The following is a 24,403-nucleotide window of genomic DNA, read 5'->3' as shown; positions in this document are numbered from 1 at the left end:
ACAGTGGGTCCTAACGTGATGCTACAAGACACACATCTCACGAATATGGCCTCCTTTTTACACGCATCTACTTAGATCCCAGTTCAGGCCAGTGTCATTTCTTACCCTAAGTCTCTGACTTTTTTCATCTTTTTCTAATCTAATCTCCCCAGAGTGGCTGAAGTCCTCTCCTATAACAAGAATGTAATCCTGTCCCTTCCCTGCTAAAAATCCTTCAATAACTAGTGGATAAATTCAAAATCTTCAATGTTGTTGAAAGGCCAGCATGATGTGGCCCTGGCTCAAATCTCCAGCCTCATTTCTAGCCCTTCTCCCTCTCAAACTACGTTCCAGGTACAGTGAAATACCAGTTTCCGAACAAGCTGCATTCTTTCTCTTATCTGTAGGCCTTCTGTTTGGAACATGCTTCCCTCTCCTAGTTGCTACTCTCAGAGCCTTCCCTGACAACCCTACATGCCCTTAGGTACTCTTGCTGAGTGTCCCATTGCACCTGTAACTTGCTACAGTATTTATCTCATTTTACTGATCTTTCTTGTTCACTTGTCTCTCTTTCATTAAATCATCCACTGCCTGAGGTCAGAGGTCATGGCTGTTTCATCGACTGTGCATCTTTAGCACATAGCACGGTGGCTGATACATAACAAGTAGTCACGTGTTAGCTTTTATTATTACTGCCGAGTAAACGTGTTAATACCTTTCAGAAGTCAGCTTAGAAGTTACTTTTTTAGCCCAGACTTCTTTTTTTCTGAGAAGGTACAAGTCTTTCTTTGAGTCTTGAGTATGATACGTCTGCATCTTTGTATCGCCTGTTAGTTAATAGTATATTGCATTTGTTTATGTCTGCCTTTCCTACAGGACCATAAGCTCCTTGAAGGCAAGGACTGAGTGTCATTCATATTCGAATTTCTGTTGCTTTCCTTAATGCTGCTTACACAGGGCTTGTAGATCCCGGATCGTTACTTTGTCGTCATCCTTCTGATCCTGGTCTCGTCTATCAGGATCACTTGGAAATGGTGTTCAGAACTAAGCATGATACTCTGGATAATTGAGAGAACTTGTTTTTGATATGTAATCTACTTCGTTTAATATAATTCCTTAGGATCAATTTAATTATTTTTTCTTCTTCAAAGCACGTATCGAGTTTATAGTCAGTTGAAAAATTCACATCTTTTGCTTGAGGAATTTTGAGTTTTTAAGCCTAAATTTAAATAAATAAACCTAAATAAAGGATTTTGAACCTTTATCCTTGCTTTAATCTGATGCTCACTTATACCTGTTATTCCATGCTTTTCCTTTGTCTTGATTTGGTCATCCTTACACTTAACTGCTTTTTCTTGCCATGTGTAATTCACAAATCTGGGAAGCATGTTAAACTAAGGCATGTGGCCTATCATCTGATCTTACCTAAATCGATTAATGAAACGGTCTCTGGTGTCCTTCACAGCAGTATGAAGTATTGAAAGCTATCTGACTCTACAGTCTTTAACCTGTTTATAAAATGTATTTGAATCTCCACTGATGTATCACATCTAAGGGATGTGAAATTTTCTTTTTTTTTTTTTTTGAAGACTTTGCTGATAATAAAAAGATCCTACATTATTGTCCAGTCCAGAAAAGATCAGTTTACATGACTTATTTGGAATACTTGTAGTATCTGATGATTACCAAACCAGCTGTTTAATCATCTCTTCACGTATTTAGCAGGGCTTGACCTCTGTTCCACGTTTCAAAATCAATTTTCCAGAATCTGTTCTTTTCACTTTTGAAAATTTTAGGCAATATATTTATTGTCTGTCTGGCACCATTTGACAGTTCCCTTATGCTAATTAAGTTCCCAGAATTCACTGACTGACAGTGTCTCTATCATCAAATTATGATCAGATTTGTTAGATTGGAGAGTTAACTTATCAAAAATGACTAGTTTTCTTATCTTGCTTAATATTTCCTCCATTCATTCCACTTTGAAAGTTGTTCTCATGGGTGGATAAAATGAGCAAGAAAAAGGAATAACATAGATTTACTTTCTTCTGTTGGTAAGTATAATAATAATAACCTGAAGCAATAATTCTCTTTCTTTCATTTCAGCACTTTTGCCTTAGGGTATTTTTATAAGCATTGGGTCATTTTAAACGTTTTAATATTTTAGGTGTCTCTTTCTATATTGAATGTTTTTACAAATGTCTTTTTAAAAATTTAAACTTATTAGGGGCGCCTGGGTGGCTCAGATGGTTAAGCATCTGCCTTCGGCTCAGGTCATGATCCCAGCGTCCTGGGATCGAGCCCCGCATCGGGCTCCCTGCTCAGCGGGGAGACTGCTTCTCTCTCTCCCTCTGCTCACGCTCTCTCTTTGTATCTCTGTGTCTCAAATGAATCAATAAAAAAATCTTTGGAAAAAAAAAAATTTAAACTTATTAGAGATAACTTACCAGGTAGTCATACTTCTCTCTTAAATTTCTCATAAAGATTATTCATGTGACTTTTTATTTTTTCATAGTTTACCTTTTTCCATTCCAGTTTAATGTAGTGCTTAAGAATATAGGTTTTAGAATCAGGTTTCAAATTTGAATTTCAGCTCTGCTTCTTAATGACTTATGTGCTTGTTGTTAAATGAATGAGCTTCTCTGAACTAGTTGATTCATCATAAAAGTCCCCATTTTAATAAGAGGAACTGCCTTATAGGACTATTGTTGAGATTTAGTAAGGTAATATAGATAAAACACTTAACCCAGTGTCTGGCAGCTAATAAGCTCTAACACAGTGCCTGACGTCTAATATCTGGTAGGTACTATTAGAGTTTTCCTATTTCTTAGGATTTTGAAATCCGTTTTCCTAAGAGGAAGGCATTTGTCCAGCTCTCTGTGTTCATTATTCCCTCCTTTGAATTCAAGATGATGCTTCTTACCATTTCCCACTTTCTTACTATTTCTTTTTGTTGTTGTTGAAAATGTCATGATTTTGTTCTTTTTTGTGGCTGAATAATATTCCTGTGTATGTATACCACATGTTCTTTTTTTATTCTTTTTTTTTGTTGAAGTATAGTTGAATATATTATTAGTTTCAGGCGTACAATGTTGACTTGATATACTCTTACTATTTATTACTTTGTAATTTAGGTTCAGAGGAGTGTATTTTTAACACCTTCATTGAGATGCAGTTCCTATATCCTTCATCCATTTAAATAAAGTGTACAGTCCAGTGATGTTTTTTTAGTATGTTCACAGAGTTGTGCAGTTGTCAGCACGATCCTCTTTCCAGAGCATTTTCGTCATCTCGGAAAGAAACCCCACGTCCACTGGCAGTGACTCTACATTCCTCCCTTCTCCCAGGCCCTGGAAACCACTAACCTACTTTCTGGGATGGTGGAATTGCCTATTTTGGACTTTTCACATACGCGGGATTCATACAATATGTGGCCTTTATGTCTCTGGCTTCTTCACTTGGCATCATATTCTCAGGGTTCACGTATGCTTCGTAACTCTTCAGGGCCAAATACTCCATTCTGTGGCTAGAGTACGTTTTGTTTCTCCATTCATCCGTTGATGGACACTTGGCTGGTTTCCACTTTGGGACTCTTATGAACAACACTGCTGTGAACGTTTGTGTACAGGTTTCTGTCTGGACATCTGTTTTCTTTTCCCTTGTGTGTGAACCTAGGAGTGGAATTGTTGGGGCAAATGGTAGTTCTCCTTTTGAGGAGCTCTGTGTGTCCTCCCACGAGTAGCAGTGGTGCTTTTTTTGATTTGAACCATTTTCACAGGTGTGTAGACGTAGCTCCTGGGTGTTTTAATTTGTGTTTCTCTAGTGACTTGTAATGTGGAGCATCTTCTTAATGTGCTTATTTTCCATCTCTGCATTGTCTTTTGTGACGTACCTCTTTAACTATTTTGTCTGATTTTTTATTGGATTTGCTATTTAATTTTGAGAGATCTTTGTGCAAAGGATATAAATCCTTTATCATAAAGATGTTTTGCAAGTATTTTTTTCGCCGTCTGTGGCTTCTCTGTCTCTATTCTTAATATTAGCTTTAGAAGAGAAGTTTTTAATTTTGATGTAGTCTCATTTTTTTTTTTTTTCTTTCATGGGTGTGCTTCTGGTGTTGTGTGACCCTAACCCAGGGTCACAAAGGTTCTTTCCTATGTTTTTGTCCGTAAGTTTTATAGTCTTGGGTTTTACAATAAGGTCCGTCATTCGTTTTGAGTTAATTTTTGCATAAGCTTGTGATTGGATTTTTAGTGTCACTGTATTGCCTTTAGTTAACTCCGCTCTCATTCCAAAAATTCTGGAAATTTTAAAAATGAATGCATAACCCTAATTGGAAAGGTAAACCTTTTATTTTAAATTACCAGATGATTTTAATACAAATTCTTGAAAAGGATATGTTCACTGTTTTTCATATTTTATTTAATGCTGTAAAATTATATTCATCTTACCTATCTCATAAATAGGCATCCAAACATTTTAATTGTTTAAAATATTGTTAAAAACCAGCATTCAGTTTAAATTTTAATTTGAATGAAAAAGTAAACATTTTATTTTCTGTTGAGAAAATAAAATATGAAGCCAGTTTAATATTTTACAAATACCAGTAATTAGTAGGAGTCCGAGGACCTTCTCCTTCTCCTTCAGGACCTTCTTTCCCCCTTGTTCCCCTCTTCCTGGACCAATTCCCGTGTAGCTCATTCCCTCTGGTTGTGCACATGTCAGTCCAGTGAAGCTTTCCCTGATGACCATGCTCTTTAAAATTACAGCCTTACTCCTTCCAGCAGTCCTGGTTCCGCTTCCTGATTTATTTTCCTCAGAGCACTTTACTGTCCTCTGTGTGAATTTTACTTAATCTGCCTCCTCTACCAGAATATAAGCTCCCTGGGGGCAGCATTTTGTTCGCTGATGTGTGTCTGGCATGTAGTAGGTGCTCAATAAATGTTGAAGGAATGAACAGATTAATATGTGAAATACATGAAATGTATTTATTTGCCAGGGTGTTCATTTTAAACTTTAGAGCTTCTGATAGGGACATACTAACAAAGGAGAGTATCTGACAGATTATTTATGATGCTTCAGTAAAGATTTGCTCTAGAAACCTCTGTTTTTATTTTTGTGATTTTTAAAAATTATCTACAGGGTTCAGTTTGGCAAAGACTTGGTGCAGATGTGACAGCAGTTGAGTTTTTAGGTCATGTTGGTGGAGTTGGAATTGATATGGAGATATCTAAGAACTTTCAACGCATCCTTCAAAAACAAGGATTTAAATTTAAATTGAATACAAAAGTTACTGGTGCTACCAAGAAGTCAGATGGAAAAATTGATGTTTCGTAAGTATGCTCCATTTGGTGTTGATATCATATCTTTATCTGTGTGCTTAAGGAAAACACTCCTTTTTTCAGAATCAGATTTAGGGCCATTTTATTGCTTAATGTAACTCCAAATTGCTTATTAAATTGGTCCAATGAAATTCATGATTAAGTTGATGCTAGGAAACTTAATCCACTGTTCTCACTCTAATGGGCTTTCTCATAGTGTACGTTCAGAAATACTTAAACTCTCAACGTTCAGTAAAACTCAGTATTTTTAGATATATCTGGGGAAATCAGTAATAATATTAGATTGCTTACTGTGTGCCTGGCACTTTGGAGCCATTACTTGATCTTTCTGACTCTTAAGTCCTATGTTCTCACCCTGTGCTCTCCTACCTGTTTGTGTGCAGTTTGAACAATAGACCTCTAGAGGATTTGTACATGTTTTCGTTGCCTGACTCCGGTTTGTTAGAAGTGTCAGCAGCACTCGAGAAACATCTGGTCTTCCATTTCTCAGTCTCAGCTGTTTCTGTCGATGTGTGTTTAACAGTCACACACTGCTTGTCCTCTAGTGTTGAAGGTGCTTCTGGTGGGAAAGCCGAAGTTATCACGTGTGATGTACTCTTGGTTTGTATTGGACGACGACCCTTTACTCAGAACTTGGGACTGGAAGAGCTTGGAATCGAATTAGATCCTAGAGGTAGAATTCCAGTCAATACCAGATTCCAGACTAAAATTCCAAAGTAAGTTGGATAATTATTTGCATTTTCAAAAGTTTAAAAATTTATTTTAAAAATAAGACCTTTGTCATGCTTAAAAAATGCACTGGCTTTGGGGAAGAAGAGTAAACTCATATGTAAAAACAAAAATAATTGAATGTTTCCATTACCCAGAGACGAGACCCTGAACTCACAGATGTGTACTTCATATATTTTTTGGTTACTTAGTAACTAGAAACTTCTGTCACCATGGCCTAATGAAGAGGAGCAGATGTGGTGGCAGAAGCTGACTGTTCTTTGATCTCTGTGGCAGTATCTACGCGATCGGTGACGTGGTTGCCGGTCCAATGCTGGCTCATAAAGCAGAGGACGAAGGCATTATCTGTGTTGAAGGAATGGCCGGGGGCGCTGTGCACATTGACTACAACTGTGTACCGTCCGTGATCTACACACACCCGGAAGTTGCTTGGGTCGGCAAATCAGAAGAGCAGTTGAAAGAAGAGGTAATTCTGAATGTGGGGGTAGTTTTAATGCCATCGTGTGAATTGAGTTAATGACACTGGTGGTTGAGAATCCTTTTCTTATCGTATTAATGCATTTGGAGATTATGTAGAACATTATAGTTTATATATTTTTTCCTTTGTTGGTGGCATAGAGGAGATCATTCACTTGCCTGCCTTCAAACTAGTAATTCCAGAGCTCTTACATTTTTCTTTGAAATGTACCCAGATAGACTGACATTTGCATTTGCTTGTGCTTGTACCCAAAATGTATTTCATTAGCAGACAGTCAGTTCTGGTCTTGCCCTCAGTAGACTCCGAAGAATTGCCTTCTTGGGGTTTATTTTCTGAACCAGTGGTAGATGACTGCGCCAACAGGAATGCATTTTTTCAGAGTTTATGTAGGCTCTCATTTTCTGTCTCTCGCAGGGTATTGAGTACAAGGTTGGGAAATTCCCCTTTGCTGCTAACAGCAGAGCTAAGACAAATGCGGACACAGATGGCATGGTGAAGATTCTGGGACAGAAATCAACAGACAGGGTGTTGGGAGCACATATTCTAGGACCAGTGAGTATCCCCAAATCCCAAATCCCATTACGATTTCTGGAAAGCGCTGCTGTTCCGATGTAAAGCCAACTGCTGTTTACATGCCGAGGTTATTACTTACCAGCAGCTTGTGTGCTGTTTCTGACAGCGACCGGCGGCACTCTCACACTCTGGCCTGTCACATCATCTGCTTTCCGCACCGCAACTGACAGTATCCTCTTGAGACCTGCCCTGGGCCCCGGGCCCTGGGCCTGCTGAAGACTCGGCAGTGGCCCTTTTCCGCCTCGGGCTGTTAGGTACAAGGCCCCGCTAACTCTGGGCCTGTCTGCCTTCCTGACCTCATGTCTTCCCACCCTTCCCTTTCGCTCGTTAATTCCCTGTCTCATGGGCCTTCTCTCAGTTTCCTAACAGGCCAGTGTTCCCATTTTAGAGCCTTTGTGCTTGTGGAACCTGTAGCTTGGAATGCTGTGCCTCCAGGTGTTTGCATGACTGGCTCCTGTGAGGTCTCAGCTCAGATGTTACCTCCTAAGAGAAGCCCTTCCTACCACTGACCCTGAAGTACGCACTTCCCCTCGGAATCTGCTGTAATGATGATGATGAAACACTGGAGTCCTTAGTCTGTAATACATTTTTCTGTATACATGCAGTAACTTAATGTTCACAATTCTGGGGGGCAGGAGTTGCTCTGCCCATTTTTGAAGTGACTAAATGGAATGACTCACACAGAGTGAGTGCTCAGAGGGACTCCGCAGTAGGATTTGAATCCAGGCCAGCTGGCTCCAGAGCCTAAGCTCTTGTCTTCTGTGCCACCTTTCCTGTTAAGCTTTTCCTGACTGGACGCAGTTAGTTAACTGCTCTAACAGCGAATCCTGTTAGCTTGTAGTTTTTGCCATGGGAAGAAAATGACTTCTTGGTCTGTTATTTTAAAGGGTGCTGGTGAAATGGTGAATGAAGCCGCTCTCGCGCTGGAGTACGGAGCATCCTGTGAAGATATAGCCAGAGTCTGCCATGCGCATCCGGTAATTATCGACAGCATACAGAATTAATGGTTACCTCAGGTTTCTTCTCACCCACAAATATTTGGTTTCTAATTTTAAATTTCTTCCCTTACAGACCTTATCAGAAGCTTTTAGAGAAGCAAACCTGGCTGCATCATTCGGCAAATCAATCAACTTTTAAATTAGAAGATTATATTTTTCTGAAATTTCCTGGGAGCTTTTGTGGAGGTCACATTTCTGAACAGGAAATGCTCACAGCTCCAAGAATTTCTAGGACTGAATTATGAAACTTTTGGAAGGTTTTAATAGGTTCGGACAGAATGGAATAATCTCGTCTATTTTAAATAAATTTAATACTTTGTTTCAGTGCATTAATATTGCAGAAAAAAGCTACTTTTATAGTAGCATCCAGGAAAATTTTTCATGCAGTTTCTGAAAGATTCGACTTCACTAAATTTATGTTTCTTAGCTTTTATCTCTGCTATTGTAAAGTTGATTTACTTACATGGATGGAGCTGGCGTAGGTATGTGAGCCAGCTGTGTTTGAAGCAAGGTGATCAAGTTATTTTAAACTTGGTTTTCATATTGGAAACAGTCATTAGAATTAAGATTAAAATATGTATAAACCAAACTGATGTAAATACAACGATGATCTCTCACTTATTTAATCCCCAAATTCTTGCAGTTTAGAGGTAGAATTTATGTTTAAATTTTTAAGGACCCATTGAGGTCTACAGTTAACCAAATTAAGGAGGTGTATCTGTGAAATTCAAATATTAAATGAAGATGTAAATGTATTACAGCGGGGAATGAAAATACAGAAATAAACAGTCCTAAATATTCATGTACTGGTTGTTTTGAGTGGATGTCAAGATGGTCCTAGTTCTTTTATGACTACCTATAGTGTATATTCTTATTTCTGTTTATTATTCCTCTTCTAGGCCTGGATCTATCTTTTTACCACACTGGGGGACAACGTTAAGGCATTTAAAAGGTCATTACCCTTTCATCTGTTTTAGTATTACCAACTAACTGGAGCATACACTTTTGGAGACACAGCATATGGGAAAATTTAATCCGCTGTCTTTGGATTTCCAGTGTATCTGTGGCTGGGTAAATGACTATTTCTTTAAAGAGTGCTATAAAATCATATTTGTTGATTAATATTTATTTATTTATTTATTTATTTTTTTAAAAAGGTTTTATTTATTTATTTATTTGAGAGAGAATGAGATAGAGCATGAGAGAGGGGAGGGTCAGAGGGAGAAGCAGACTCCCTGCTGAGCAGGGAGCCCGATGCGGGACTCGATCCCGGGACTCCAGGATCATGACCTGAGCCGAAGGCAGTCGCTTAACCAACTGAGCCACCCAGGCGCCCTGTTGATTAATATTTAAAATGGCCAGCTCTTGGAACACTTCAGTAACAAAGTATTAAATGTTAAAATAGGCTTTTGCGTTTTTTAACTAAATTTAAGAAGCAGATTTAGGATAGCATATTCTAAAAAGGAAAAACTTAAAGTACTAGAAATATGCAAACTAGATACTCACTTGATTGCAACTTCTTCTATGTCCAGTAGTCTTGGACTCTAGTTATTATGAATGATCCATTGTAAAGACTCTGGATTTTCTTACCTACCTCTGAAAAATAGGGAATTTCTGTTTCAGTGGGCAGTTAACTTGGCTGAACCCCAACTGCATTGTCTTTGCTGGGGGGCAGCAGCTGAAACATCTACCCCGTTGTTTGAGCTCTACCTCGGCTGCGTTGCGTCTGTCCCGTGCGTGTGTAGTGCATAGCTCAGCCGGACACTGGGCAAATGATAGCAGAGTTGGGAGCCCCCCCCCCGCCCATGTATTAGTTATTCCAGTTGCCCCTGACTCAGTCCTTCAATTCCTTAACCAGTAAAACTTGGCTTCCCCCCGATGTCATACTTGGCTGGGACCTGCCCTCAGGTGAAAAGCCATTAACAATGGAAGTTTCACCCAGTGCTGTTCTCTGTCAACTCCCCTCTCCAGGACCTTTACTTTAAAAAATATCTATTTTGTTCAGTTTGCAGTAGTTATTAGCAGGAGGGCTGGCCTGACATGTGCTACTTGGCCATTATTGGAAATGACCTCTGTGTTTTAAAATCTGAAATCCCGATATTCTGTGAAGTGCTAGCTTATTTAAACTCCAGACATGTCCCCTACTCTAGGGAAAAAAAAATAGTGAGAAATAGAGTTTAATATGAAGTCCTGGCTATAGAAACACACAAAATAGTTCTGTCTAGGTGGGAATGAAGTTGTGGGTATAAAACAGATTTAAATGTTTACTTATTTACTAAGTTCTTAGTATTTTCTTGGCTTGTGAAGGGTGGGAATTAGCTGTCCAGTTCCCTGAGCTGATGAAAATGAGTGATTTCAAAGTGACATCTTGAGTTGTTTAGCTAAAAAGGAGTGGGTACAGGTAAGGATTTCTATTTTAAGTGAAATACTTAAGATTAAGGGAAAAAAATTAGTTGCTTTAGCAGATGATGAGGTAAAACCAATTTGCTGGGCAGTAGGCTCTCTACCTAAATAAAAGTGACAAGTAATTGCCTTGAAGGAGAGGGAGGTTGCCTTATTGTTTATATTACATCTGTTTACATAACTTCGGTTCAGGCCCAGCTTCAAATGCAGCTGTGTTGTAGGTGTGGATGATGGTTCAGTGCTACACAGAACTTGTCTTGCTCTAATAGGAATTTGTGAAAAGACCACTTAGGCCTTGCTTGGCCTGTTCTCCAGCTCAGCTCTGAGGTTGACATGGGTTTGGCAGTTGGAATTCAACTGTTTTCTTTATCCTGTGGAATAAGTGATTGTTCTGTGATTGTTTTGGCCTCGCATACAGACTTTTAGTTTGTGAAATCTAATAAAGTACAATGGAAACACTGAGAAGTTACAGCACTTTATACTGTGATTGGCACTGCTTAGTTGGCAGGAGCAGTGTTCCTAAACTCCGGCTGGATTTCATTTCAACCTCCCCCCCCCGCCCCCCCCAGCATAGGGCCAGGATTGCTCACACTTAAAAGTCAGTTTACCCGCCTGATTTTCTAAAAATTGCTTTTTGTTCTCTTTCTCAGAGCAAGGAGTATTTAGAGGAGTTTTGGAGATTGGAGCAACTGAGCTGCCACTGAAATGGTGAAGGGGGTTCAGGCTGTATGACTTCCCCTCCCCTCTGCCTGGGCACCCCACTGGGAGGTGGTCCGGGGGGCAGATGTGTGGAGGATACTGACCTAGCAAAAAGATGATCGCTTGTTTATAGACAAAACAGAAATCAGGGTCCCGTGAAGGCAGTTTGTTTATAAAACCATTTTACATTGAAAAGATCCTAGCTTCAAGGGATTCACAAACACTGAATAAAAGTAAAATTTAAGAATTATCCTAGGGGCGCCTGGGTGGCTCAGTCGTTAAGCGTCTGCCTTCGGCTCAGGTCATGATCCTGGAGTCCTGGGATCGAGCCCCATATCGGGCTCTCTGCTCGGCGGGAAGCCTGCTTCTCCCTCTCCCACTCCCCCTGCTGTGTTCCCTCTCTAGCTGTGTCTCTGTCAAATAAATAAATAAAATCTTTAAAAAAAGAAAAAAAAAAAGAATTATCCTAAATATAAATTTTTACAAAAGGACTGTACTTTATTTAACTCCGTACAAAATGTGGTGATTAAAAACATTAAATAGGTAAGGAGCTGTATTTTGAAGATCATGAAGTCAGTTTTTTAAATGGAGCTCTGTTACTTTGGTCACCTTGGCCACCTTCGAGCCCTTCCTCCTCCTCCTCCTCCGTTACAAGCAGGTGCTATAAACAGCAACTTTCTGGCTTATATCCTTCAGGAGCGAACGCACCTCTCCTTCCAGTCTTACTAATTCTTGAGCTTTATCTTCTAAATATTTTTGATTGTCCTCATATGTTCTTTCTAAATCTGTGGGAGATAAAAAAAAAAGTCTGAGCAAATTATACTAGGATCTCCATCTCCTACTGATCCTTTCTGCCTATAAGGCCCAAGACAAAGTGAACAGATTTTCAACCTTTTAAATAAACTCCACGGAGGTCTTAATTTTAAAATACCTTATGAAAGCACGAGCCTAAGACCCACCTTTCAGGAGTTGCAGCTTGCTGTTTGCTTGAGCCAGAAGTGTTTTTGCTTCATTTTGTAGCATTTCAGCTTTCCTTCTGGCATCTGCTGATTCTTCGGTTTTTTTGGCAATTAATTTTTCTACCTTCTTATACTTCTCATCAACTTCACCGTCCAGAGCCTGTAGTTCGAAGTAGAGAGGACACATGTAATCTCTGACACTAAGAGTGTCCTTGTGGCAAGCTCAGAAGGGTACTCGGGCGTTAAACCATTCGGTGTAAATAATAATTAAATATTCTGAAACAGTGGAATTAAATACAACACTGACATACGAGTTTTTTTAAAATGAAGGATTTGAAAGACATTTTGGGAGTTGTAGCAGGTCTCCAGGGCTAAGCCTTTATCTTTTCAGCACTTTTCTCTGGAGACGTCACAAGATAATTATACAGAGGTAAAAAAGTAGGTTTTCTGTAAAGTAAGTTTGCTGTGATCCAAACCTTTAGATATCAGAAAAGGCCCATTTGAAGAGCCAAACAGGAGGACCATCTGGATTGTGACTAGTGTAGGATGTGTAGAGATTTAAGGGAAGGAAGAAAAGAAAGAGGAGATGGTAGCATATGCAGGGATGGTGAGGAGATGAGAAATTGGTGTGGGTTTGACAAGGTGCTTCTTGCAGGTGCTTTTGAGAAACACTGCTCAAACAGTAGCCATTGATAGAGGGATTTCAAGGTCAGGGTCTTGTTCATCTTACTGTAATCAAATGATGTGTTTTTGGGAAAAAATGCTCTGTAAAAAGACTACTTGGGCGACGTATGCTCTCAGAACCACGAGAAAGAAAAAACCACAACAGAAAAAACGGACAGGGTAGTGCACTTTTCTTCCCGTTTTGTTCTCTTCCCCAACCAGAGGTGGAAGGAGGTCACCCTTCTGTAATGCCTAAAAGCTACATTAACCTCAAGGAAAAATCTTGACTAAATTTCCATTTATAACTCCCTACTGTTCATTTAACAGTTGACACATTCCCCTCAAAAGTGTAAAAAGGTTTCTTTGGAGATAAACATTTGCCCGCTGAACATATGTTTTAATGATTACGTGGCTTCTAGTGAAAAATTTGGGTTGTATGAGATTTTCTCTGCAAAACATAGTACCTTCCAGTGAGAAGGAAGGGGTGGTTAATTCAGAGTGAGTGTAGAAGATGTGAGATTTAGTTCCTGCTAGCGGTTCTGTGACAGACGCCTTAAGCTTTTTCTACCCTGCTTTTCAAGACTTCTCAAATGGCCAAGTAATTACCGTATGCCATAAAGGCCTTCCTAATTGAATTAGCAAAGTATAAGCTCTGTGTATTTGTTTTAAGACTTCCGCCCCTAATTTCATTTTTTGCCTCCTTCTCCAAGTCTGGCTATGAGGGCTTAGGTCACGCTTCTTGGACACCTTCCTTTCCACTCCCACTCTTTTCCATCTGGGTCTCTAATGACTGCTATTTCAAAACGGGTCACTGGGGATATTTCTGATGAATAGCTGTTGGGTCCGTGTCCCTTACTGGTTCCAAGGAAGGCAACGAGGAGACCGTTGCTCCTTTATGAACACAGTTGTGAAGTTACAAAGCTTTCTTACCTTTTTAACGTCATCTGCGCTTTGTTTCACCGTGTACACCACTTTTTCAATATATTCTGCCTCCCCAGAGTTCTGGGCTGCCTTCCGCTTCAGTTCTTCCACGTTCCTCTCTAGCTCGCTGATGCGCTGAGAGGCGTTGAGCAAAGTCTCCTCAGAAGCAGCGGTTTCAGACTCAATCTGCAAGTATAATGTCAGTCACCGAGCCAGCCATTAATTGAACAACAAGTAGTTGGGCGTGCTAGGAATACAAATTTAGAGGAAGACTAAAAGGCTGCTTTGCTGTTTTGCTCTGGACCCAAAGAGAAAATTACCAAAAGGAAAATAAAATTTCAGGAAAGCTTATATAAAGTGCCTAACTTTATTCTTTTCGTAATTCTGATGGTCTCGGCTGGAAATTCATGTAAACTTCTTACTGAACCACCCCCAGACAGCTTGATGGGTTGAGAAAGCCATTTTAAGGACACCTGCAAGCTTTGGCTAAACAATGGTCACAAATAAGCAGATGTGAGAGGAAGGATTTCCACAGAAATTTCCAAATTCATGTGGGTGGGAAAATGGTAACTCCCAAGTCACCTTTAGTTTTTCCTGTCAACTCTAAATGTTAAATGTTAAACTCTAGTGGAGGTTATGGGTCTTCAGAAACTATCTGGAAAGTTGAGTATTCTCAGCTAATTACTAAAGGCAGACCAGAAATGTTCTTGAAAACTCAGAAAAGTCACTCTAGGACTGTGAGATGGCATGTCGTCTGGGGAAGTGATGGGTGGAACCCATAAACACTCGAAGTCATTTGGGAAAAAAATATCTGGGTAATTGGTGAGGATCCAGATATCTCTTTTCAAAGAATAATCAGTAAACATTGATTTTGAAAAGCAAGCCCAAGTAAGCAGCCTGACCCATGACAGAAGAACCAGTTTCACTGAGCACCTAGTTTTTTTAAATAAATTCCCTTTTAGGATGGGTCTATTCCATAGAATTAAGTCTGAGTAACAATAATGTCATAATGAAACTAGTAAATCAATACAGACATGGCAAAATTTGTAAGTATTTCAAACCAAATGATTGTTAAGTTCACCCATCAACATAGAAAAATATTCTTAGTAGTTTTAATTCTTAGAAGATAAGCTTTATAAATGAGTGAATCAATTTTGACAAGCTTTCATTAATAGCATAGTTTAGAAGTTATTTTTGCTTAAGACTTTCTTTTTACTGCTTAAATGTTTCCTGTCCCCTAGGGTCCCTGAAAAAAACTATCATTCACTTACATCATCAAGCCAAATAATGTTACCTATAATTTGATTAAATCTTATATTTTCCATTTTGCTTTTCAAAACTTAGTAATTTTTTAGAAAGATTTATTTTAGAGAATCTCAAGCAGACCCCTGAGCCGATCGTGGAGCCTGACTCCGGGCTTGATCTCCCAACACTGAGAACATGACCTAAGCCGAAACCAAGAGTCAGAGGCTTAACCGACTGCATCACCCAGGTGCCCCAAAACTTAGTAATTTTTATAAAGTCAGCTAAATAGATAAAGTTCGTTAAAATGTTAACAGCACATTGAGAAATTTGCAAAACCTTGGAGATATAAAATCAGAATAATCAAAGGGTTAGAACATATTCTAGTGGGAAAATGTAATTTTTCTATACTTGAACAAGAAAGGGCCTTAACTCAAAATTTAAGAAGGAAAAGTGGCCGAGGAACGGTCGAGTCTCATTTATTGAGCACGACAGAATAGGGGAAGACAGGTTTCTATCAACCAATGGTAGGAAAAGCAGGTTGAAAGACCACCTCTCAGGTTTTAAACATTAGGGGCTGTTGGCCTGGGAAGCGTGACAGTGCAGACTAATGGTATCTAATTTCAGAGTATATTCTGAGAAGTGGGTAGGGATCATAGGAGTCCATTTTATTTCCCATCCATTTTTATAAAACAAATGAACTTTCCTAAACTTGGATGGAAAGATTTGCTTGTAGGACTGCCTTTTGAAAAATGACAGTTATACTTGCATTACTTTTAAGTGATAGGATTTTTAAAATAAAGCACTAAGTCCATGTGAAAAACTCTTCATGCATACTTTTTAACCAACTGAGCCACCCAGGCGCCCCTTCATGTATACTTTTTAATATCTTGTAGTCCCTGAGTCAAGAGCATTCTGCTTATGGTAAGTTTTTGGGGCCCCTGGCTGGCTCAGTCAGTAGAGCATGTGCCCCTTGATCTTGGGGTCGTGAATTCGAGTCCCACATTGGGCATTGAGTTTACTTAATGCATTCTGAGCAAAACAGATTGTTTAGCTATAAGATCCCTATCAGGTTTGTCTAGAATTGGGGACTGGAAGCATTTTGACCTTCATTGCTCTCCAGCGGTTTTTAAAATTTACAGTAAAATTTTGTGAATGCTTACCTCCTAAGTTTTGAGATACAGCAGAAGTTTCCTAAAACTAAATTTTGAAATTAATACTATCCTTCCTACTGCTAAAGAGTGTCTGTGTGAGTCCTTGAAGGAAAAGGGAGATAGAAACACATACACTATGAAAGTGAAGGGGGCTTAACTAAGATCCAGTGTCTTCAGGGTCCTTTAGCACCCGCGCTCACGCAGTCGTCTGGCTTTTCCTGAAATTAGGGCAGCCCTTCCATGCTCAGCTGTGAGAGTGCACGTCACTGTCAAAGGCACTTGCTTTGCAGGTAGAGTTTCTGTGAGTGTTCTCTCCCCCCACTATCTTACCGAAGTGAGCAGGTTCTGGGTTCCCTGGATGTCTTCATCTGCTTGCTTTATGGCTTTCTCTGCGGCAATCTGGGCCTTTTCTGCTTCCTCCAGCGCTTCCTTCACCATGTCTGCGGTGACTTTAACATCAGTTGCGCTTTTGCTGGGTGAAAGAAGGAGACGATCTATGTGAACATGAAAATGTTACTTCCTCTCAGAACATTAAAAAAAATTTAAAGAACAGCCTCTTGGAATGACCCAGAGGGACTCCTACAGGTCAGTCTTAGAAATCTCCCTGGTTAAAGAAAGACTTTTTGCTCCCTGCTAGACACAAAACAGAAGCCCCCTAAATGCCACAACGTCTTCAGATACCTGGCTCTCTTAGCTTCTTCCAGCAACATCTCTGCTCTGGCAACATCAGCAGCGCTTTGCTGTAGAATAACCTCAACTTGAGAAAGGCTTTCAACTCGTTCCCGAATATCTTCTGTCAAGTTCTGTAACTGCTGTGGGGTGCTGGGCATCTCCATCTTCAGTACTTCGTTAGCCACTGCTTCGATGCTGTCCAGGTCCGCACTGTCCTCTGTGAAAAGCAAAGATGTCCCCACAGAGAGGCCAGAGTCACAGATGGCTAACTTCGTCACTTCTCGTCACCCACCAGGTGAACTGCCTTCTGGGGGTGACACCAAGACAGCCACTTCCTATTTAAGAATTTATAGTCTAGGGGCGCCTGGGTGGCTCAGTCGCTAAGCGTCTGCCTTCGGCTCAGGTCATGATCCCAGGGTCTTGGGATCGAACCCCACATCGGGCTCCCTGCTCCGCAGGAAGCCTGCCTCTTCCTCTCCCACTCCCCCTGCTTCTGTTCCCTCTCTTGCTGTGTCTCTTCCTGTCAAATAAATAAATAAAATCTTTAAAAAAAAAAAAAAAAGAATTTATAGTCTAGTTGAGTAGTTACGTGTGGAGAAAGTAACTACTGGAATTTGCTGTAGACTGGGAAAGTCCGGGAAGGCTTTTGTGGAGGATGAAGAACTGATAAGATTTTGAAGGATAATGGGATTTGAAGGGAAGAAGATGGACATCTCTGGATGGAGAGACTGTATGGGCCAAGCATGTCCCGTCAAAGTCCAGCAGAGTGAATGGTTCAGATTACAGAAGAGCAGCAAATGGGGGAGGGGCAGAGGGAGAGGGAATCTCCAGCAGACGCTGCGGTGAGCACAGAGCCTGACACGGGGCTCAGTCACACGACCCTGAGATCATGACCTGAGCCGAAACCAAGAGTCAGAGGCTTAACTGAGCCACCCAGATGCCCAAGTAGCGCTTTTAATTGACGTTGGAAGAATAGCTAGACTACTGCAAATGCAGAGATAAAGAGCTGATATTTCTTACATAAATTATCTGGATTCTGGAAGTTATAGGAAGGGAGAAAATCCAGGCAGAGAAGCAAGAGAATCTGATAGCATATTATCACAGAAGCTAAGGAATTTCAAATGTCTAATGTGAAAAGTGGTCAGAAAAATGCCCAAGAGGTTAAGCTTCAAACATGTCATTGATTTAAGGTTTTTTGTTTTACTTTTTAACTATTAAAGAACATAAAAATGGACCCCTAAGGGTTTAAGCACGGGAAAATATTTGATCATGTGATGGCTTCCACAGGATATTTCGTAAGATAGCCATAGGAATACCATTGGCTCCTTTCTTACTCCCCATTTTCCTTGCTAACAGAATATTATTTTGTTCAGGCGCCCACCACTAAGAGAAGGTAAACTTAGCAACTCAGAGTTAAATGCTGATTAGTCTGTCAACGATGGTAATCCCATTCCATTTGACATTTATGCATGGGATGGGATGCTTTCCTGGCCCGTGAGATTTATCGGGATGACTGCTCCAGGCGTCTGGAGGAAGATTTCCTTCCTTTAGAAAAGATACAGTAGGGAAACAGGTCGTCTCTTCTTTCACGAGGGATTGTCGAGGCTTTGTGTGAAGTCTGAAACTTTGGGCAGCCACCTTGTAACCAGGAGCTGGCCCGAGAACAAAGCAGATACCCTTTACTACATGAGCCCCAGAACCTCTTGCTATGTGATACAGTATGCATCTTTTTTGATTGAGCCCATTTCAGTTGAAAGTTTTGTGTAACTTGAAGCCAAAACCATCCTTTACTGACGACACTCAGACTGTGACCAGAAACACTTAGCTGGACCACAAACTGGAGATTTTCTCTTTCTCTACAGAACAGGAAGGGATGGAGCTAACCATAAGTATGGTGTCCTGTAAATAAGAGGATTCCAAAGCTTTGCAGGCAGCGTCCAAATAAGCTACTGCTTTGAGGATCGAAGGACGTTCTATGTAATCTCTAACAGATTCCAAATTCGTTCTCACAGCGTGTGTTTGACTTGATTCCCACTTGGGTATCCCATCTGTGTCTGCATAACATCAGAGAAGATGACTTACGTACACATAGCTTAAGAAATGCCAACATTTCTTAACATGGACTTTTTCTTTTGAAATGTGACTTTATTCCCAGCCAGAAATGGATTTTCTCTAAAATGCAGACTTGAATTCTGGTCTCTCAAACACAGATTCTTACAAAACATTTTTTATATTCGACAAGAAGAAGCAATGTCTAAAAGTCAAATGGAAACAACTTACGGGTCAGAAAGTTTCTGATTTGCTTGATCAGATTCCTCAGGTCCTCGTTGCTCTTGTCCACTTTTTCTTTGGTAGCATTGGTTTTCAGCAGAACATCCTGAGCATTCTGTTTTGCCTCATCTGCCCTCAGTTTTGCTTCAGAGACCTAAATATGAGGAATAAATGACCCAGGGAACAACTTCACTCTTTCTACGGCAGACCAGAATACTATAAATGGCCCGGAAAGTGACGCTGAAAAGCTATGCATTTGGAACCATGGGTTTTAGAAACAAATGTCTCTCATTCAACTGTACTGTGTTCCTCTATGGACAGAAAGTACTCCGTCTAGAGCTGGCCACACAATTTCTCATACAGATCAGGCTAGCATACAAACATTTTTTTCTAATTGTTTCTAACTCCTCCGAACCATTTGGTGGCCTATAAAACAGGATGTTAACATGGTCGCTTTAGAAAAATAAATGCTCAGCTGCTCAGCATGAAATTTTTATAGCACAGCTCAATGTATTCATATCCCTGGACCCATGATAAGTAACAAATGATCTCAAATCACTGTCATGAGAAGAGAGCAAATTCTTAAATATTCTGTGAAGAAAACCTCCCTGTGTATTTTTTTTGCTGACTTCACAACAACCGGCACTTTGACACTTGACGTGTCCTTGCCATGTCCCTTTCATTTCACCATGGAACATCGATCTCTCCCTTCCAGATCCTCTAGCCTGTCACTGAGAGCCAACACCACAAAGCGAGGCTGCCCCCGAATTACCATCTTGGAGAGCTGCTCCACCTCGGCCAGCGCGCTCAGGACGTCTCGGTCGAAGTCCATGGCTTTCTGCCAGGCTCCGTGTGCCACCGTGACCAGGCCCCCGCAGCCGGGTCCCCCACACTTCTTCTCGCCTTCGTCTGTTCTGCAGCTGGGGCCGCCACACTCCGTCTCGGAACACGAGGCCCCTGGGGGCGTCCCGCAGGTCTGCAACAAGGGGGAGCAGGCCCTGGCCTTCAGAGGGAGTCTGAAGCTCAGCACAGCTGTGCAGGGCCTGGGTGGCCCCAGAGAGCGTGTAGGTGGTCCTTGGCAAGGGTGCTCCAGGGAGCACAGTGCTCGGGCGGGGCGGGGGAGCGGGGAGAGGAGCACAGAGCTTAGGAATAAGCTAACCTACTCACTGCCAAGGAAACAGAGTTTACGACGCTTCACCAGTGCCCTCTGCCCCGATGAACTGGAATGCCATCTGGGTGCTGTGTGGGGTGCAAACTGATCTGCTGTGAGGCTGAAATCTGCCAACAGGAGAGCAAAAGAATGCTTCCCCTTTATCCTAAATCACTGGACTAAAAAAAAAAAAAAAAAGGTATTGAGAAACTGTCCTGGTCCATAGAGTGACCTAGAAGGTTCCTGTCTGGCCTTTCAGTACCTTCAGATCTAGTGAGGAAGACAGGCTCACTCTGGGTAAAACAGCCAAGAAGAGGTCACGTGCTGTAAGTAGGAAGGAAAGCAGACAAAGGAGAGAGACCATGGAGGCTTGTAGTCATCAGGGAAGGATGAGCTGGCTGGTGGGATTTGAGCAGGGAAGTGGGAGAACATTCCAGATGTGAAAGGGAACCAGAAAACAGAAGGAACAAAGGTAGATTTAACTTTTACAAATAAGCAATCCCACCCCCCCACCCCCCCCACCCCCAGTTCTCCCTCCCCATACTCCTCTTCCTTACCTATCAGAAACTTCCAAAGATCTGAGCCTGGCCATGGCATACACATGCAAACGGATAAATGATAAGTTTGCTATATGATGGAGAAGGCTGAGCAGGGAGAAAACTGTGGAGCTGTCCTCTCACGTTGAACAGAGATAGTGAAAAGCAGGTAATGCTCCCCGACAAGGAAAAAGTAGTTTTTGAATAAATAGTCAACTCCTTAGACTAATAGTTTTATGATAATTATAATTCCAGTGTGTCTCAAAATAATGGACTTTCATGTATCTGGTTTATAGCATATAAAAAGCTTCAGAGAAGAAAGTTTATTCTGCGTGCTCTAGAAGAACGGGGGCCTTAAGAGAAGCATAAGGGCTCAGGGATGCTTTCTAAAAACATTCTGACAACACATGAGGAGATCTGTTTTATTTCAGCCACAGGCATGAAAAAAATGGCATGGGTCTATCTAAATATACACAAAACAAAGAACTGAAGGTACCTGAAAAACACAAAGGGACAAAAACCTCTCTATCCAAGAACTGTCAGTATGGAACCCGTAAAGAGAGCTCGCAGAGGAGAATTGCATACATCCAATGAGCAACCAGAAGCTGGCCAACCCCAAGGTTAGCTCACCCGATGGAAAAGCAACCACGGGGAAAGGGCACCCATTCACACGGGCCCCCACTCCCTCACTACCCTCTGTTGCAAAGCAAACATCCTTCAGCACGCTCAGCTGCTTTCGCTTTAGTGCGTGGATTTTGTTTGTGATTACTGGTTTTTACTGGAATTTCTAAGGAATCAATCCCGAAAGGAAAGACTGAGAGAGCTGTCATCCCACGCCTGTATATAGTTACTTTGTGCCCTACAAAGCGCAGTGGGCACATTGCTCTGGGCCCCCGTGTTTCTATTAAACCATGACAGGAGATCTACCTTACTCCCTAGTCCCACTACATGCTATAACGTGTGATAAGAGAATCTATAACCCTGTAGGCAGCAATTACGTTTGGCACAATACAGTAGCAGCGACAGTGTGTTTTTGCCAACTGCAGAGAACGCGAGATGGGCAAGGTAAGGAGGCAGGGAGGGAGGGGTGGGGGCTTTTCACTAAAGACAAAATCCAAAGGAAGCCTGCACTGTCCCCTTGGCCTTTCTGCATCCACCTGCCTCTTGCCATTACTGTTCCTCTGTGTTCCTAAGCTAAGAGACCACAAGCCTTATTCTATAAACAATACCCTCCAAATTCTCTCAGTAGGTGTCCTTCCCTGAAAAACAATAAGGAAACAAGAGGACAAAACAGGCAGAGTTTGGCTTTTTTTGGCCTTCTGCCGGATCTTCATTAAACTCACTACTCAATTTCGTTTGGCTCCAGAGTTACTCTTTAAAAGCTTCTGGGAAATGAATCTACTTTCGCGGTTGGTCTCAGGGTTAATCTTCACCAGGTAAAGTTACTGGAACAAAGGAACATTCGAATTTACACCAAGGGAAAAATTCTTTTGCTCCCTTAATTTTTTCAAGTCCCTCCCAGAATGGTTCCTGAAACTGCTCCACGGAAAAGGGAGTTTGCACTTCAAATTAGAACTATGTAAAAAAAGAAATGTCCACAGTCTAAAGGGTTCAAATTTGAATAGGAAATCAGCAAGTCAGTGTAACAGTCTGGGAAAGTAGTCCTGATTCTTTGTATCACAGAGAAACCTCTGGAACCCGGGGGTGGGGGTAGGGGTTTGTGGGGGAAGGAGGGGGTGTGTGGAAAGGCAGATGTTGTTGTTTTGATCTGGCTGGATGGTGGGTACCCATAGGTGGTCACCCATAGGTGGTCCAGAGACTAGAGACTGGTTTCACTCCCGCTGGTTCATTTGCAAAGTGAACAGGATTATAGACAAAACAGGGTCGTTTCTCTTCCTATTGCTTCCTAGCCTTGGGGCCAAACCCTCAAAAACCTTACCATTTCGGCAGCTGCTGAAAGGTCCAGACTTTGTAGTTTGCCTGCCAGTTCATCCAGAAGGCGGGCCTGTTCCTCTTGTTTTTCTCTGAACTGGGCTTCTCGCTCCATCATCAAGTCTTCGACTCGGTCCCGGGTGAGCGCCGACTGCTCCACGGTGCTGTTGGGGTCTGTGGTGGAGGCGTTCACCCTCTCCTCTGCCGCTAGAGACATCTGGAAGTACTTGGTAATGCTATCCAAGGCACCTAGGGCACAAAATGGAATCGCCCACAGTGAAACCTCTTGTGCTCAGTCTCAGGAAGCGATGGCCGTATCTGGTGTCTGCCCCAAAATTGACTGTATGATTTTGCTCTAAAATTCAAGGACTAAAATTTTTAGGAAGAAACATAACTTTCCCCTCATGAGCAATGGCTACACTGTGTCCCATTAGCAGCTATTCTGGCTCTGGAGGATGCCAAACATCTGGATGCAAAATTAACTCAGTCATGCAGATGTTTCTGCAAACAGGCGATCTTCCAGTTCTCAGTCAACAGCCAACAGCATCAGGCGGCCCGCAGATTACATACCCAGATATTTTTTCTTCTCTTTTCCTACTCATTTAACTATTCAGAGCCACTCAAATGGCTAGTATGACATACATAAAACAGCATGGCATACTGTGGCTTTGAGGACCTAGCCAGAAAAATAAAGGGTTGTGCGTAGAATAGGATGGTTAGCGGGATCTGATGCTGCAAAAATTCTTCCCTGACCAGGCAACATTCTTGAATATAAAAGAATTTGCTGAAATATCAATGTGACTTCTGAACTATTCACAAGAGCGCATTTCCAAGAAATACCAAGGAGGTTAAACCATCCACTGAAAACAAATCAGGAACCGGATGCCATTCCGCTGCTCACTCCACGGAACCTCTCCCGGGTCTTAGGCTCTCCGAGTCCCAGGTCGCACATTTGTGACCGGGGGCCTTAATCCTTACTTGTGCCAGAGACTTGGTGAGAAAAAGCTCTAAGATTATTAGAAAGCACTAAATTTTATTCTGAAAGTGCCGTACTAGAGGGTCAGACAGTGTGTTGAATCCATTGTCCGGGACTGCGTGTTTGCACAAAAAAATGCTCACCCCGAATATCTGAGTTTTTGATAAATTCCAATTGCTCAGCAAGCTCTTTCACGGTGTTGTCTAGGCTTTCCGCTTCTGCCTGCAGAGCATCTAGTTCTCTGGCTGTGCTGTTGCTTTGTGAAGCTGTGTCAGACAATCTCACTTCTACTTGAGCCATCTTTTCCGAAACGTCTTTGGTTAATTTCCTGTAAAGGGGAGGAGAAGTTCGCCTAAGTACAATAAACCAAAGGGGAGTTCTGAAGTCTCGTTTTTCTATTTTCTACAAATCCTGTACCCCTTACTCTGTGTTTTCAAACCAATTCCGTACTTTCTAACTATTTCCAAGTCCTGGTTTTATTCTCTTCATCATTAAGAGACTGTGTCAAATCTAACAATTTTCCTTTCTTCCAAGACTTTGAAGAAAAACACAGAAGCGCCAATCAGCTGTGTTGTGGCGGAAGTTCCTGAAGGGATTCTGAGCACCTGAGCAAAGGTCCAGGGCATGGAGCTCCAGCTCTGAATGTAAGCAGCGTCAGACAGTCCCACAACTCAGAAGACATAAAGGACTCCAGTGTAGAATTGTACTTCCCGGCCACCTGCCGAG

General features: G+C 41.5%; 2 protein-coding genes across 2 annotated transcripts in view; one reads left to right on the top strand and one right to left on the bottom strand.

Annotated features, from left to right (window-relative positions):
* The window catches only part of DLD (dihydrolipoamide dehydrogenase), a 38,415-nt gene extending 29,510 nt beyond the window's left edge, over positions 1-8,905 (top strand). The window contains exons 9-14 of the mRNA XM_035020350.1: positions 5,122-5,312; positions 5,867-6,037; positions 6,327-6,516; positions 6,943-7,080; positions 7,989-8,078; positions 8,173-8,905. Coding sequence (XP_034876241.1) covers positions 5,122-5,312; positions 5,867-6,037; positions 6,327-6,516; positions 6,943-7,080; positions 7,989-8,078; positions 8,173-8,238 — 846 coding nt within the window. The 3' untranslated portion in view covers positions 8,239-8,905. The remainder of the gene's footprint in view (positions 1-5,121; positions 5,313-5,866; positions 6,038-6,326; positions 6,517-6,942; positions 7,081-7,988; positions 8,079-8,172) is intronic.
* Positions 8,906-11,674: 2,769 nt separating this feature from the next.
* LAMB1 (laminin subunit beta 1) overlaps positions 11,675-24,403 on the bottom strand; it is a 70,267-nt gene continuing 57,538 nt past the window's right edge. The window contains exons 26-34 of the mRNA XM_035020349.1: positions 23,821-24,005; positions 22,709-22,950; positions 19,856-20,059; positions 19,093-19,237; positions 16,822-17,029; positions 16,471-16,612; positions 13,754-13,930; positions 12,161-12,320; positions 11,675-11,986 (exon numbers count right to left, since the gene is read on the bottom strand). Coding sequence (XP_034876240.1) covers positions 11,850-11,986; positions 12,161-12,320; positions 13,754-13,930; positions 16,471-16,612; positions 16,822-17,029; positions 19,093-19,237; positions 19,856-20,059; positions 22,709-22,950; positions 23,821-24,005 — 1,600 coding nt within the window. The 3' untranslated portion in view covers positions 11,675-11,849. The remainder of the gene's footprint in view (positions 11,987-12,160; positions 12,321-13,753; positions 13,931-16,470; positions 16,613-16,821; positions 17,030-19,092; positions 19,238-19,855; positions 20,060-22,708; positions 22,951-23,820; positions 24,006-24,403) is intronic.

Source organism: Mirounga leonina, unplaced genomic scaffold (genome assembly GCF_011800145.1).
Source record: "Mirounga leonina isolate KUSES-001 unplaced genomic scaffold, KU_Mleo_1.0 Mir_174, whole genome shotgun sequence".
NCBI classification, from domain to species: Eukaryota; Metazoa; Chordata; class Mammalia; order Carnivora; family Phocidae; genus Mirounga; species Mirounga leonina.
The sequence above is the reverse complement of the archived record's forward strand: the minus strand, read 5'-3'. Positions and strand labels throughout refer to the sequence as shown.